The 15,238-nt window shown below is 60.7% G+C and overlaps 1 protein-coding gene across 1 annotated transcript in view; it reads left to right on the top strand.

Moving 5' to 3' along the window:
• Positions 1 to 15,238, top strand: part of CACNA1G (calcium voltage-gated channel subunit alpha1 G) — a 65,070-nt gene that overhangs the window by 20,135 nt on the left and 29,697 nt on the right. Inside the window, exons 9-19 of the mRNA XM_015570770.1 lie at positions 4,542 to 4,693; positions 5,441 to 5,626; positions 5,709 to 5,823; positions 5,905 to 6,060; positions 8,859 to 8,927; positions 10,414 to 10,498; positions 10,588 to 10,781; positions 11,612 to 12,043; positions 12,914 to 13,014; positions 13,232 to 13,355; positions 15,170 to 15,232. Of these exons, the coding sequence (XP_015426256.1) occupies positions 4,542 to 4,693; positions 5,441 to 5,626; positions 5,709 to 5,823; positions 5,905 to 6,060; positions 8,859 to 8,927; positions 10,414 to 10,498; positions 10,588 to 10,781; positions 11,612 to 12,043; positions 12,914 to 13,014; positions 13,232 to 13,355; positions 15,170 to 15,232 (1,677 nt within the window). The remainder of the gene's footprint in view (positions 1 to 4,541; positions 4,694 to 5,440; positions 5,627 to 5,708; positions 5,824 to 5,904; positions 6,061 to 8,858; positions 8,928 to 10,413; positions 10,499 to 10,587; positions 10,782 to 11,611; positions 12,044 to 12,913; positions 13,015 to 13,231; positions 13,356 to 15,169; positions 15,233 to 15,238) is intronic.

The raw sequence follows: 15,238 nt of genomic DNA, 5'->3' as shown, positions 1-15,238 counted from the left end.
CCCCTTCCCCGGCAGCCTCAATGGCAGCATGTGCCAGAGGCAAGCCCAGCCTGTGGCGTGGAGTCATTGGGCCCGGCCCTGCTGACCCTGCAGCCTTGTCCCCCACCGGCCCCCTCCCCCCTCTGACCCAGGCAGACCACTTAACTCTTGGTCCCCGGTATGCCCGGCCCTTCCCTCCTCTGCACCTTGGCTCACACTGCGCCCAGCTGGGCATGTCCTCATTGGGCGCTCCCCTCCCGCCTGCTCCTCCCCCCTGGCCCACTGACCTCGGTGGTGGGGTTGGAGCTCCTGGTGCTGAGTGACAGCCCTGCAGGCACTCTGTCCTGCCCCGTGTGAGGCGCTTCCACTGGCAGTGCCCACGGGGCCGCTTGAGCGTGGCTCTCGGCTGGGTGTGCTCACAGGCTTGATCTGTGTTCTGCAAGGCAGCCTCCCTGCGAGGTGGTGTTACCCTGTTTCACAGAAGAGGCCACTAGGGATCAGAGAGGTTAAGGGACTTGCCCCAGGTCACACAGGGGGAAAGTCCCAGAGTCGGCAGGCTTCCTGTGTTCGGGTTCGATCCCACCTTGCATCACCAGGGTTGTGCACGCTGTGGGCACGGTCAGGACTCGTTGATGGAGCTGCCGTGGGTGTCAGGGGAGACCTGGTGCTGGGAAGTATGTACAGCTTACCTGGGGCCGCAGTTGCTCTCAGGTGACAGGCTGAGGGAGGGAAGGTGTTGGGACCTGGGAGTGGGGAATGTACAGTTAGCATCAGCCCTGAGAAGACCTGGGACCTCTGGGCGGGAGAAGCTCGGGCTGCCTGGCCTCAGCTCACCAAAGCGCTTACTGGGCCTTGACCTCTATGGGTCGGAGGGAGGATGCAGTCTAGACCCGAGAAAGGACGTCCTGGCCAGGGGGGAGGGCCTGACGGGCTTGTGCGCATCTGCCCCAGGGAGACATGAGGACATGGGCTCTAGGGGGGCTGGAGGCCGCGGGGACAGATGCAGAGAAACGCACGGCCGGGCCTAGCCCTGCACCTAAGCAACCTCCTTTCAGTGACCACACCGTTGGGAGCAGGCCGTGGAGGAGGCAGGGAGGAAGTGATCTTCTGGGAGGAAGGCACCAGCCTGAGGGCCTGGCGAGGGTGCGAGCAGAAGTTGGCTCCCTCACAACCCCTTTGCCGCTGCGGAGGCCCCGGGATCACGGCTCTGGTCCCTGGGGCAACTCTGTTGCTAAGATTGTGTCTCTGTGCCCTCGTCCTGCATTTGCAGAATGTTCCCAGCCTCCGATTTAGTAACTTGGACAGACCTGGATGTCTGGGGGAGGAGGGCTTTTTCCCATGGATCATGGGGGGGGTCCCAGGGTCCTGGGAGAGGATAGGCCTTGACCCTACGTGCACCCAGTGAGTGTGTGGAGGGGAGAGAGGACAGGCTGAGGGAGAGGGCCCGGCCCTCCTCCCACCTGCTTCTCCAGTCCCTGAGCTGCCTGGAGGGATGAGGTGTAGGCTTCAGGCTTTTCTGCCCCGCCCCCCCCACTTCGCACCCCAACAAGGATCCATCACGTAGGCCTTGGGGGAGCCCTGCACCATCCTTCTGATGAGGCTCTCAGTTGGTTTGTGAGCGTGTGTGAGCATGTGTGTGCCAATGAACACCGGGTACAGACTGTCTCTACCCCAGGGATAACGTTAGGACATGATGAAAACATCCTCCCTCCACACGCCTGGTAGTAGTTGTACTTTTGGGGCTCACTGACGGAGTAAATACACGATAACAAAGACTACAGGGCGTTCAGCTACTTAAAAAAGTTGTATTCGTTTTTATTGTTGAGGTATAATGTATTTGCTCTATGTACATAGTGTACTTCAGTTACGTTTTCAAGTCAACTTGTTCTTTTTTTAAAATATATTTCTATTGATTTCAGAAAGGAAGGGAGAGAGAGATAGAAACATCAGTGATGTGAGAGAATCATTGATTGGCTGCCTCCTGCACGCTCCACGCTGGGACCAAGCCCGCATGTGCCCTGATGGGGAATCAAACCGTGACCTCCTGGTTCATAGGTTGACATTCAACCACTGAGCCACCCTGCCTGGGCTCAACTTGTTCTTCATTCATACATCTATGTTCATGTGAAATGTAATTTTATGTTCATTAGAAGATACATAGTATAGTCAGTCCATCCGTGTATCTGATTCACGGGCCTGTCGCTGTCACCACATTGGGTTTGGTCCTGCTTGGTATTTATTGGAGTCAGAGTGAGGTGGGTTGGGCGCCCTCCCTGGTTCTCCCGCCCTGTGACTTTGAACCTGTCATTCACCATCTTCTTGACTTCTTTTGTTCATCTATAAACCCCCGGTGTGACCGCTGTTGTGTGGGTGGCATGAGGTGAGACGCACGAGCCTGGGGACCCGCAAAATATCGCGCCTGCGTGGTCTATGCGCCTCATCTTTATCCGATCCCAGAGCGAACAACTGGGCAGGTGGCAGAGTGACAGGGAGGCAGGCTCGCCGATCACAGCTTCCTGGGAGACTGGACTTGGGAGCACAGAGTGGGGGTGGGGGGGTTCCACTCTCTCAGGAGGGCTCTGCGCCCTGGGCTTTCTCTGTCCTGACATAAGCCCCTCCCCACCACCTGCTCCGCACTCACAGGCAGTGGACAAAGGTCCCGTCTCTCTGTGACCCGTTCACTAGGTCCGGTGGCGGTGCCCACTCCTGCCCTCACTCGCCATCTGGGGAGAAAAGACTCGATTCAGATCTACCGGAGCCACAGGCTCCGTGCCACACCAGCCCCTGTGACAGCCACTCACTCCCTGGGCAGCTGGCTCTCGGCCCTGCCTGCTGACCCTGGCTCTGCCCCCCAGGCCTGCCTTTGGAAGAGGACGCATGCCCAGTTGAGAGCTTCTCTCTTCCTGAGCAGCCACGGACCTCCAGACGCGCCTCACCTGGCAGTCAGAGGCCTTTCCTCCCAATTCTCCCCACTTCCACCCAGGCTGGTCACACGGATTGGGGCCGGTAGGATCCATTTGGTGGTGTCCAGGGCCTGGCTCCAGGCTTGGGTGCCCTACCTGGACAGCCGGCCAGATGAGGCAGCCAGGTTAACAGGGTGAGGTGTCTGAAGGACTAGGGGCTTCCTCTGCTTATTTATTTATTATCCTTCACCGGGCCACTAGTTAAACATAATACCTATGCAATCTTGAAATAAACTGCTTGGTTGTAATGGTTCCTTTTAATGTGCTATGTAATGGGAGTTGTTTTTTGTTTTTAGTGTTAAGGTTTTCTTTCTTTTTTTTATTAATATATTTTTATTGAATTCAGAGAGGAAGGGAGAAAGAGAAAAAGATAGAAACATCAATGATGAGAGAAAATCATTGATTGACTGCCTCCTGCACGCTTCCCATGGGGGATCGAGCCCACAACCTGGGCATGCGCCCCGACTGGGAATTGAACCGTGACCCACTGGTTCATAGGTTGATGCTCAACCACTGAGCCACACCGGCCAGGCACAGGGCTCGTTTCTTGTGCTGGACCTGTGATGCCTTCCCTCCCCTCTGCTTGGAGAGACCCCACTCTCCGTTCAGAGTTCATGTCAAATGCTGGCTGCTGACGAAGGCTCTCCCGGCGTGTCCTTCCCTCACCTTCTGTCCCCGAGCTCCCGGATTTACTGTCTGGGTCATGGAGTTTGTCACGGAAGCATTGCAGGCCTCTGGCGATCATTCACCTGTGTTGTGTGTGTACACCTTGCTTCCGGCCAGCTGCTGGGCTCCCGGGAGCAGAGGCCATGGCTGGCATGTTTGTGCAGCCCCTTTTGTACCTGGTGCAGTTCTAGGCATGCAGTCAGCACTTAATATTGAAAAGAGGAGGAAGGAAGGGCGGTGACTAGTGAGCTGGAGAAGCAGGTGAGATGCTTTGTCCTTAGTTCAGATCACCTCTTTGGGATGTGTCCTTGGTCCTCATTCCTGAAGGTCACACAGTGAGTGGACTGAAGGAACCGAGGTGTCCTGGTCTCCGGTAGCAGCTTCCGGAGCCGCCTCCTCTGTGACAACCCTTCTTGGGGGTTCCCTCCTGTGTATCAGCACGTTGGTGTGCGTATGTGTGTTTGTGCGTGACGTCTGTTGGTGCGTTGTCTGGAAGGAAGCAGGCTGGCCAGTAGTTGTCCGAGAGGAGGCTGCCAAGTCCACAGAGTAATTGTGGAGCACGTGTGCCTTTGCCGGTGGCTGTGTGACTGGTGTGCGTGTGAGGCCTTGGCAGTCATCTCGTCACACGGGCCAGCATCATTGCGCCACTGGCCTGGGCTCGCTGGGCTGACCTGGCAGCACAGGACCGATGGGTCTCAGAGCTGCCAGCAGGAGGTGGGCAGAGCCCACAGGGCAGGCCCCAGGATCTGAGACCCAGAGCTGGGAATGGTGGGGGGACCCTTTGTGGGAGGCTGTTCCCCATAAGCCTGAGCATCCAGAACCCCTGGCTTTCTGTTCCTGCTCCTCCTCACCCTGTGGTCCCGTGTTTGGGGGGACTGGGGTGAGGGGCTCAGGGACAAGCCACGGCTACTTCACGCCCGCCCTGCCCTGCAGCCCGAGGAGCTCACCAACGCCCTGGAAATCAGCAACATCGTCTTCACCAGCCTCTTTGCCCTGGAGATGCTGCTGAAGCTGCTCGTGTATGGTCCCTTTGGCTACATCAAGAACCCCTACAACATCTTCGACGGCGTCATTGTGGTCATCAGGTACGACCGTCCCTGCACTGCCTCTCGCCTGAAGAGTGTCCATGGGGCGGCTTGGGGCGAGGAGCCACGCAGCCTGTGCCAGGGGTCCCACTGACCCACAGGCCCTGCCGCGCCCCCAGGCGGGGACTCGCTGTGCCCCCCATGCTCCACTCCACTCTGTCCCTCGGTCCTACCCGGCTCACATCTCCTTTGGCTAAGCCCCTCTACGGCCTCCTCTCCCCACTTCTACTTCTTGTCCTCAGTCCCACGCAGGCCCGGGTGGGTGAGGACTGGGGAGTTGGCCTCGGAGACGAGTTGGAGGAGGTCTGAGGCCCGGCAGCCAACCCTGCTTGCAAAGTGCTTGGAAACCATCTCAGACACCGACCGCTTGCTTTAGAGTTTTCCAACACCTCGGGAAAGTGCTCCGTCCCCTCCAGCCAGGAGCCAGGAGAACTGCTTTATGGCTTTTTGGAACTGGCTTTAGATTTCATTTGAAGAGAACAAAGCGAATATTCCATAACTGGATGCTATTGCATTGGCCGATTGAGGGAGAGGGCTGTCCACTGCCAGGCTGTGTGATCTTTGGCCTGGCCGGGAGGGTGGCGAGGGCAGGAGCTGTCCCCCAGACCCTTGACATCTCGGAGGCCCGAGGGCTGTGCCAGCCAGTCTAGGCCCCCGGGTGCTGCTGGCCCCTCGTCAACGGGGCGGGGAGCAGACAGAGGGTGGGCATGCCGCAGGCTCAGGCTCCCTGCCCCCACCCCCTTGCAGTGTGTGGGAGATCGTGGGCCAGCAGGGGGGCGGCCTGTCGGTGCTGCGGACCTTCCGCCTGATGCGGGTGCTGAAGCTGGTGCGCTTCCTGCCGGCGCTGCAGCGGCAGCTCGTGGTGCTCATGAAGACCATGGACAACGTGGCCACCTTCTGCATGCTGCTCATGCTCTTCATCTTCATCTTCAGGTGAGGGCGGGTGCCTGCGGGGAGGGGCCTCGGGGGCAGGGCTGTTGGGGCTGAGCCCATCCCATGGCTCCTGTGTCTGCAGCATCCTGGGCATGCATCTCTTCGGCTGCAAGTTTGCATCCGAGCGGGACGGGGACACGCTGCCGGACCGGAAGAATTTTGACTCCCTGCTCTGGGCCATCGTCACCGTCTTTCAGGTGCGAGGGCAGCAGGACAGGGTGGGCAGGGGTGGTGGGGTGACCCTGGCCAACGCCCTGACTCCCGCCCTCTGCCCACAGATCCTGACCCAGGAGGACTGGAACAAGGTGCTCTACAATGGAATGGCCTCCACATCGTCCTGGGCTGCCCTTTACTTCATTGCCCTCATGACCTTTGGCAACTACGTGCTCTTTAACCTGCTTGTCGCCATTCTGGTGGAGGGCTTCCAGGCAGAGGTAACCCCCTGCCCGCAACGGTCCATTTCCAGGAGGAATCGGCTGCCCAGCCTGACCTTTGGGGGCCTGGCAGGTTCTGCAGGAAGCACCCTTCAGATTAGGTGGGGGTGACTAAGGGTGGGAGGCGCTGGTCTCAGGAAGCCCCTTGGCACTCAGGAAATGGGGTGCATGTGGGGGGGTGTCTTTGGGTCCCCAGGTTAGCTGCCCAGTGGGCTTCCCCTTCAGAGTCGGCTAGACCCTTTCTCAGAAAGCTAGACAAGTGTCAGCACACAGGGCGTCTGGATCCCTGAGTACAGGTGCTCTCGGGGACATCTGGGGGGACCCATCTGAGCTGAGGGGTGGGGGGAAGCTTGTGGGCAAGTCATCTGAGCTCTGGCTGAGATGATGAAGATGCCACCAGGACCCGGGCAGGGCCGAGCTGCCCAGGGTGAGAAATGAGCCCAATTAGCTGCAGGGATGGCAGAGATGAGCGTCCTATTTCCAGCCCCGGCTCCATCACCTCCGTCACAGGCAGCGTCATCAATTAATATTGACTTACATTGATCCCGCCCGTGCTGGGCCGGGGCACAGCCTCTGCCCGAAAGGCTGCACCCTCCTCCTCTCCCTCGGCCCTGCCCCTCTGCCCGCCCCAGGCCCAGCCCGGTGCCATGCACCGGGGAGGTTGACCCAACCTAGAAACGCTCCAGGTTGGGTGTGGAGGAGCGCTCGGTCCAGTTCTCTGTGGGTGACCCGGATGGAAACTCCCGCTGCGGCCTGGTCTATAAATACCCGGCACACGGTGGAAAAACAAAAATCTATTTTCCGCCTTTTTCCCAGCCTTGCCAGGGAGGGCTGCTCCCCGAGGGCCAGGCTGGTGGGGTGCGGGGGCATCTGTCCCTCACTGGCCTTCTCCGGCGCCCCCTGTAACTCTGTAGCTCCCCATTATCGCCTCTCCTCCTGCTGGGTGAGTGAGGGCCGCTGGTGGAGCCCTGCCTTGGTGACGGCGGGCCTCTTGCAGGAGGGAGGGACATTGGTGCTCTCCCTGCAGCAGGACCCTGACTGGGTAGTTCCCTGGGGCGTGAAGGGTTAAGGGGTGCCACCAGGCTCCCACAAAAGCCAGGGTCTCTATGGAGACCCACCATTCTCAGCCACAGCCACGGCTCTCGGCCTGTGGGAGGAGGAGCAGAGTGGGGACACGGTCCTTCAGCCCCTCCCAGGCCACAGCTCCTGACAGCCAAGATTCCCCTAGAATAATTGCTGTGGAACTATGTGGGGGGGGACTGGAAAGCACCCCAAGCCCGTTCTGCTCCCCTCAGCTGGCCAATAGCCACCTGGGCAGTCCTGGCGGTGCCCAGCGCAGACAGCCCCCTCCCACCGCGGCCTTTTTCAGCGAACACCTTGTTAAATCGAGAGCCGCTGAGCCGGCCCGGTTGCTAGGCAGCAGCTACGTCTGTGTGTGGGAAGAGAGCAGCCTGGCCCTCGGGCCTGGCCTGGTCACTGTGGGCCTGCCTCAGCCTACGGGGCCAGCCAGGACCTGGGGCCACAGCCTCCTCAACCTTCAGAGGACAAGTGACTCCTGGGAGGGTCTCCGGCAGGGCCTGCTGCTTCGGGGCTGGGCGGGATGGAGACAGGATTTCAGCGCCAACCCCCGCTCCATGGGGTGGGCAGTGGCATGGCCGTGGAGGGCCTGCGGGGGGCCTGGGCCAGCTGCTTGCTGTCCTGCACGTGAGCCAGCACCTGGGTGCAGGGGGGCGCTCGATGCCGGTGACCTGCATATCTCCAGAGACGCCCACCTCCTCCTGTACCAAGTTTCAGGGGGCTGCCCCGGTGGCTCTGGGAGCCCCACAATCTGGCAGGGGAGTCTGGTTCCTGCCGCTGTGATGGCATGTGAGGCAGCCCACCTCGTGGAGGAAGTGGCTGCCGTCATTTCTTTGGATGCCATTAGCAGGAGCCTCGAGAGTGGCCCCCTGCTGGCCTTGCCACGCCGCCAGGGGCCGGAGCCGGCTGGCTGTAGATTTCCTGACTTGCAGGGGGCAGTGCCCTGAACCCCTGTATATTTATCATCCACACACTTAATTAAATGAACAGGCAGCAGGCCCTGTGTGAGGCCATTAATTGATATTAAACAACATCATAGCTGTCATCCCGGTGTTCCTTGTCACATCCCATCCCCGTTGGAGCAGCAGGAGCCATTCTGATGGGGAGGGACGAAGGCAGAAGGGATGGGAGTTAGGAGGCCTGTTCTCAATCCTGACCTGGTCTCCTCCCCAGCCTCTGACTTCCACCCATTCCTCCTTCCCCACCCCGACTCCTGCCCATTCCCCCAGCCTGCTGCCTCCCAGCCGGGAAGGGGGAGCTGGAGTCTTAGGTGCGAGGCCCCGAGGCACCTCTGACTCTCTGTATGATGTGCACAGTCTTTCCAGACCTGGGGTGCCTCCTCTAAGATTGCTCTGGCAGCACCTGCTCCCCGCCTGGCGAGGAAGCAAGCTAGTGTTCATGAAGCCGGCCCGTGATGCCTGGCACACCCGGCGAATGGTGGCTGCTGTTAGAACTACCCGGGGGCTTGATCGCCTTTCCTGCCCTTGTCCCCATCTTCGTGGCCTCCTTCCTCACCCTTCAGATTCATTCTGGCCCTGGAGCCTGTGGCTGAATTCTGGAAGGCCGCTCTCTCCCCTTTCTCCCCCCACCCCCGTGTCTCACGTCCCCTGCTGTCGGGTTTGCATCGCTCCTTCTCTCCCTCCTCTCTGGACACTGCTGATGTTTGAAAGCCTGAGCGCCTGTGACCAGCGCCCGTCCCCTGCCTCCCCCTCTCCCTGTAGGAAATCAGCAAACGGGAAGATGCGAGTGGACAGTTAAGCTGTATTCAGCTGCCTGTCGACTCCCAGGGGGTAGGTACGCGATCCTGAGTCGGCATGCCCCCGCCCCGTGCCCCGTGTCCCCTCCACTCCGCCTCCATGTCTCTGTGCTCGTGTTCACGCTCCGCTCCTGTGCAACCTGTGGTCGCCGTGGTGGTCATTGGTGTCGTGAGGCTGGCTTCGATTTTAAGTCCCTTCCCCCTTGAGGACATGGAGGAGAGAAGCCTCCTTGCCTCTGCCCCCATCCACCCGCAAAGGGCATGTTCCGCCCCCGACAGACCGGCGGACGGAGGGAGAAGGAAGGGACTTAGAATCCTCTGTGTGCACGTGTGTGGTGCACCGCGTGTGCGTGCCGACGCGGAGGGCCCCCGGGGGTCCCAGTCGCCTGGCCTCAGTGGAATCCCATCCGGGGCCCAGACCGTGCTCCCCCATCTCTCTCGCTCCCCCCTTGCCCTGAGCCCCTGTTGGAGACCCCACTAGCTGCCTCAGCTCAGGACATGTCTTTGGAGGATGAGGGGATAGGGATGGCTCTTGCCAGAATGTGCCAGAGTTTTCAATCCACTTCCCAGTCTCTGGCCCCCCACCCTCCCAGGAGGTCCAGCAGGTGTTGGGGGGGGGGGGACACACTCCTCTGGCCCCAGCGCTGAACCTGTGCCCTGCTGGTTCCTGCACCGGCACCCGGATTCAGGGCAAAGTCAGGGTTCCCGCAGGACCCACAGAGCTGCGCATCCCGAGCAGCCCCCTGGAGATCCCACTTGATAATTAAAAGCTCTGTTAGGGACGCAAACGGAGTTAATGAAAATGATCCCCTGAGATGCCAATTACGCAATATTTATGTCCTTATCAAAAGTAGCAATCAAGTATTTTTTAATAACTTCTTAAGGAGAAGTGTGTAATTACTGGGGAACCTACTGACCTGCTAAGAAGGAAGAAAAAACTGTCCCAGAGACTGAGAGAGAGGTAAAAAATGGGGCCAGGGGAGGGGTGGGAGCTTGGGTAGGGTGTAGGGAGAAGCAGGGGGACCGGAGTGGCGTCCTTGGGCTGAGCCGCTCTTTCTGGGGTCTTTCAATTTCCTTCTGGGTTCCTCGGGGCTGAGGCTCGGGGAGGGCAGCCATGGGGGGAAGGCAGGGGGTGCAGGTGGCCTTTGGAACTGAGGATCTAGTGACCACTCAGGTCCCCGGCTTCCCCTGCCACATGCCACCACCCACCCAGCTATCCTCTCTCCCCTCGGCCATTCTTGGAGCCAGTCCCAGCCAGGCTGGTTGTGCTGCGGGTTCTGGGGCGAACAGTGGCCTTCTCTGAGGTGTGGCTGGTGGGAGGCACAGGTGTTAGGGACCCTGGGGAGCCCCGGGCCCCAAGCCTGGGTGGTCTGGTTGATGCCAGTGCATGTCTCGTGCCGTGGTTGCTGGTCCCCGTGGCCTCTATGTAGTGTGTGCGTGTGAAGACAGGGAGACCTCCGTCCAGCCCACTGACCCCTGCTGGGCCAGCTCCCTAACGGCCCGCTGCTCCCCTCCCCTAGGGAGATGCCACCAAGTCCGAGTCAGAGCCTGATTTCTTCTCCCCCAGCCTGGATGGCGACGGGGACAGGAAGAAGCGCTTGGCCTGTGAGTATCTGTCCTGGGGGGCTGGGGGCAGCCCCTGGCCCTGGCCCAGCTTTGAGTGGACTCAGGGTCTCCCCATCTCTCCCCCGCAGTGGTGTCCCTGGGAGAGCACCCGGAGCTACAGAGGAGCCTGTTGCCCCCGCTCATCATCCACACGGCCGCCACGCCCATGTCGCTGCCCAAGAGCTCCAGCACCGGCCTGGCTGAGGCGCTGGGCCCTGCCTCCCGCCGCACCAGCAGCAGCGGGTCGGCGGAGCCCGGGGCAGCCCACGAGATGAAGTCACCGGTAGGGGTGCCTGTGGATGCCCGACGGTGGGAGATGTGAGGACATCAGGAAGGGAGAGAGGAGGGAGATGGGCAGGCCTGAGCAGATACCCCCGAGCCATGGGTGGACGAGCTGCGGGAGGTCGATCAGGGCTGGTAATGCAGGCATGTGGAGGAGCCATGGCCTTGGGTTCAAATCCTGCTGCTTCTGTTCCTGAACTGAGTGAGGCTCAACCTCTGAGCCTCCTTGTAAAGTGTGTGTGTGTGTGTGTGTGTGTGTGTGTGTGTGTGTGTGTGGTGGTACCTCCTTAATACCTTATTGTAATAGTAGCCCCCAGCTGGTCACTGATTCCAGATGCTGCTCACAGTGTCCTAGACACATTGAACCCTCATAGCAACCTTATAAAGCAGGTGCTGTTACTCTCCCTATTGGGGGACCTGCATCTCAGGTTGCCCAAGTGATTTGTGGGAAGCTCCGAAGCCAGTAGGTGACGGAACCAGCACGTTAGTCCAGGAGGCCGGTGTCAGGGCCGACGCTCTGACCAGTGCTTTGTACTGCCACCAGCTGGTATCAGGCTTCTCTCACCAACTGAATGTGGAATAGGTGCCCGTGTCCCATCTAGCTTACAGGTGAGGAGCTGAGGTACAGAGAGGTTCAGTAACTTGGCCACGGTCACACAGCCGGTTGGAATAAGCCTGGACCTGGATCCAGGCATCCGACACCAGGCTCCTGCCCATCGCGCCTCTGCACCTGGTGTGATGCCAGGAGGCTCACAGGAGATGGGGTGTCTGTGGGGGATGCAGGGCCACGTGACTCTGGCTGAGGCCACCCTCTCCTCTGCTCATCCCCAGCCAAGTGCCCGGAGCTCTCCGCACAGCCCCTGGAGCGCAGCAAGCAGCTGGGCCAGCAGGCGCTCCAGCCGCAACAGCCTGGGCCGGGCCCCCAGCCTGAAGCGGAGGAGCCCGAGTGGGGAGCGGAGGTCCCTGTTGTCGGGCGAGGGCCAGGAGAGCCAGGACGAAGAGGAGAGCTCAGAGGAGGAGCGGGCCAGCCCAGCAGGCAGCGACCATCGCCACAGGGGCTCCCTGGAGCGGGAGGCTAAGAGCTCCTTTGACCTGCCAGACACGCTGCAGGTGCCCGGGCTGCACCGCACAGCCAGCGGCCGCAGCTCCACCTCTGAGCACCAGGGCTGCAATGGCAAGTCGGCCTCGGGGCGCCTGGCCCGGGCCCTGCACCCCGACGACCCCCCACTGGATGGAGATGATGGCGATGACGAGGGCAACCTGGTGAGGCCCCTGTTGGCACAGTGACCGTACCCCCCTCATCCCCGACCTTGAGTGAGAGGAGCTATGCCTGGCCTGGGGCAGGGGTGGACAGCCCCTCCCAGCTCTATGGCATTCAGGAAGTTTACCATCACACCCAAGGGATATCAGGGTACCGGCCCTGGAGGCCGAGCTTCAAACACCCCCTTTATTCCCTCTCCTGGCCTCACTGAGCCCCAGATCCTCATCACCCCCAGGGCTGTGTGTCTGCGGTCCTTGGTGGATATGAATGGTTTTGGACAGATGTGTATGAATCTTTCATGGTCCTCCCCCTGTGACTCAGAAAGACCCATCACTCATCTCTCCAAACTGACGCCCTCTCCTGTCCCCCTGTCTCATCTGGATCTCATCACAGCCTCGACTTCACACCCATCCTTACCCATTACCCCCCTCCCCCAGTCCCCAGCCACCACCTTTAGCCCTGGGATGGGGCACAGGACCTCCCAGTTCCCACTCGAGGAGAAGGGGCCAGGGTCCCCTCATCCCAGGTGTGTCTTTGAGCAGACAGCTGGGATGGGTACAGTGTTTGATAATTGATGCACTTCCAAGCCCAGCAGGGAGGGAAGGAGGAAGGGCAGGCGAGGGCTGAGCTGGAGGCAGAGATGGGAAAAGGTGGAGAGCTTGGGCAAGGGCGGAGGGGGGAGATGAAGGACGAGGGATGCTCAGGGGACAAAGGGCCTTAGAGGGAGGTGGGAAGGTGGTTTCAGGAATGCAGGAAGAAACACGGCTGGGGGAAGGTAGGCAAGGAGTGGGGGCCGTGGAGCTGCTACAAAAGAACGAGGGGTCGGGGACTCGGAGGCCTGGCCCTGCTCTCACCCCTGTGATCCTCCCCAGAGCAAAGGGGAGCGGATGAGAGCGTGGATCCGAGCCCGGCTCCCTGCCTGCTGCCGAGAGCGAGACTCTTGGTCTGCCTACATCTTCCCTCCTCAGTCAAGGTAAGCGGGGGTCCCCTGACCTGTACCCCAGCCTCTCCTCACGGGAGAGTATCCTGTGCCGTCATCCCAGAGATGTGAGCAGTGTCCCCAGACGTGGGAGTGTGTGAGAGAGGGGCCTGGGGCTGGGAGGGCCCGGGAGGGGGAGGGGCCTCGGGCGCTGCCTCTCACTCTGCCCTGCCCTGCCTCCCGCTCAGCCTTGGCCTCTGTCCTGGAGCAGGTTCCGCCTCCTGTGCCACCGGATCATCACGCACAAGATGTTCGACCACGTGGTCCTTGTCATCATCTTCCTCAACTGCATCACCATTGCCATGGAGCGCCCCAAGATCGACCCGCACAGCGCTGTGAGTCCCCAGGAAGACACGTGATGGCTGTTGAGTGCCTGCTCGGGGCCAGGCCCCTCCCGGGGTAGCCAGCAGGGTGGGCAAGGAGACCCAGGACCACACGGAGGGAGGGAGCCAGGACTCTCCCTTAGGCCCCCCTGACTCCCACCCTGGCGACGGGCACCTTGCCCCTCTCCTCCTGCCTCTGTCTCCCTCTGCGATGCACCAGCCCCGCGGGGGGAGTGGGCTCTGCTCCTTACCTGGGTGGAAAGCGAGCTCCGTCGCACCCCAGCTATTTGCAGGCAGCGTGTTCTCGTGAGCCAGAGCCTTGTGAGGCCCCTGTGTGAGCCGGTGAGTGTTGGGATGATGCAAACAGCGAGACTGGTCCTGGCTGGCAGAGCTGTCTTGCTTTCCCTGCTCCTGGCAAAGGATCTCGGTTTCACCTATGACCCCATGGCCCATGGCCCATGACCCATGCATTGATGGGGGATGCAGAACAGGAGAGGGAAGCTGCCTTGGCTCTCATGGTCCTGCCAGGTCACAACGAGTAGGTGTTCAGGAGCACTAAGGGGGCCGGGGGGACACTGGTCACTTCTGCTTGGCCATGAACCTATCAGTCCTTCTCAGAAGGACAGTCCAGAGGTCTGAGTATCCGGACGTACTCCCAGGGGCCAGCCTCTTTGGGGTACTCCCAGCTGTTCTGAGAGCTCTCTCCCCAACCTGGCATCAGAGCCCCTCCCCTGACATGGTCTGGTCCAAGAGGGGTGGGTGGGGGCGGCTCAGTTGCCTCTCATGGCATCTTGCCCACTTGCTTGGAGGTGGCACCCCGTCCCCCCTCACTGCCTCCCACCATTGTTCATATGTCAATGCTGCGGTGGCTTCTGGCTTCCATTAGGGTGGGCTCCAGCCAGGCGGGGTGGGGGCGGGGGTGTAGAGCCCTGAGGGATGGAGGGGCCAGCCCAGGAAGAGGTGGATGAGTGAGCACAGCACTGGGGACTCCCACCCCTGGGCCTGTGTGGGGTGGGGCAAGGGCCGCTGCTTACACTGGTCCCGATCTCTCCTCTGACCGCTCCATTCGGCTCCTCCATCTCTAGCTGCCGCATGCATGTTCTCTCTTTCCCCTTTCTCCGTTCCTCTCGCTGACACTCAGCTCTGCCTGCTGCCTCTGCGGTCCTCTTCGCTCCTCTCTTGGCCTCCCAGCAATGGAATCTGCCCACAGCGATCAGGGGCTGGGCCGCCTTCTCCCCCTCCTGCCCCAGCCTGTGCCCAGCACAAACCTGCACCTGGGCATGCACAGCCGCACTCAGGCCCCCAGCTCGCCCTGTGGGTCCATTTCTGGGGCACACAGCAGGAAAGGGAGACCGTGGAGCAGGAGGAGAGTAGAATGGGGGTGGGGGGCTGGAGATCAAGTTAAATCCTGCCCCAGTTTTAAGACAGAAATCGGGATAGGGCCTGAGATATGGGGCTCAGATGACAGCACTGTGGTGGGATCAGCCCCCGCTCCAGGCCACTCTGGGGAGGGGAGCAGTTCTGTTCAGGGCAGGGGGGCAAGTGAGTCAGGAGCCTAGCACTGTGTGTGTGTGCGTGTGTGCGTGTGTGTGTGTGTGTGTGTGTGTGTGTGTGTGTGTGTGTGTGTGTGTGTGTGTGTGTGTGTGTGTGTGTGTGTGTGTGTGTGTGTGTGAGGGGGGAGGCAGAGGGGCTTATCTGCCTTGCTGGGGAGAGGAGGGGTCGTTTTTCTGAGTTGAATGTGGGAACGATCCTGGTTTCTGTATGCAGCGCAGACTCAGCCCGAGGAGAGGCCCCGATAGGCAACACCCGCCTGCTCTCTCTTGCAGGAGCGCATCTTCCTGACCCTCTCCAATTACGTCTTCACCGTGGTCTTCCTGGCGGAGATGACCGTGAAG

The sequence above is a fragment of the Myotis davidii genome, unplaced genomic scaffold, assembly GCF_000327345.1.
Source record: "Myotis davidii unplaced genomic scaffold, ASM32734v1 scaffold327, whole genome shotgun sequence".
Classification (NCBI taxonomy): Eukaryota; Metazoa; Chordata; class Mammalia; order Chiroptera; family Vespertilionidae; genus Myotis; species Myotis davidii.
This window is presented reverse-complemented; position numbering and strand designations above follow the sequence as displayed.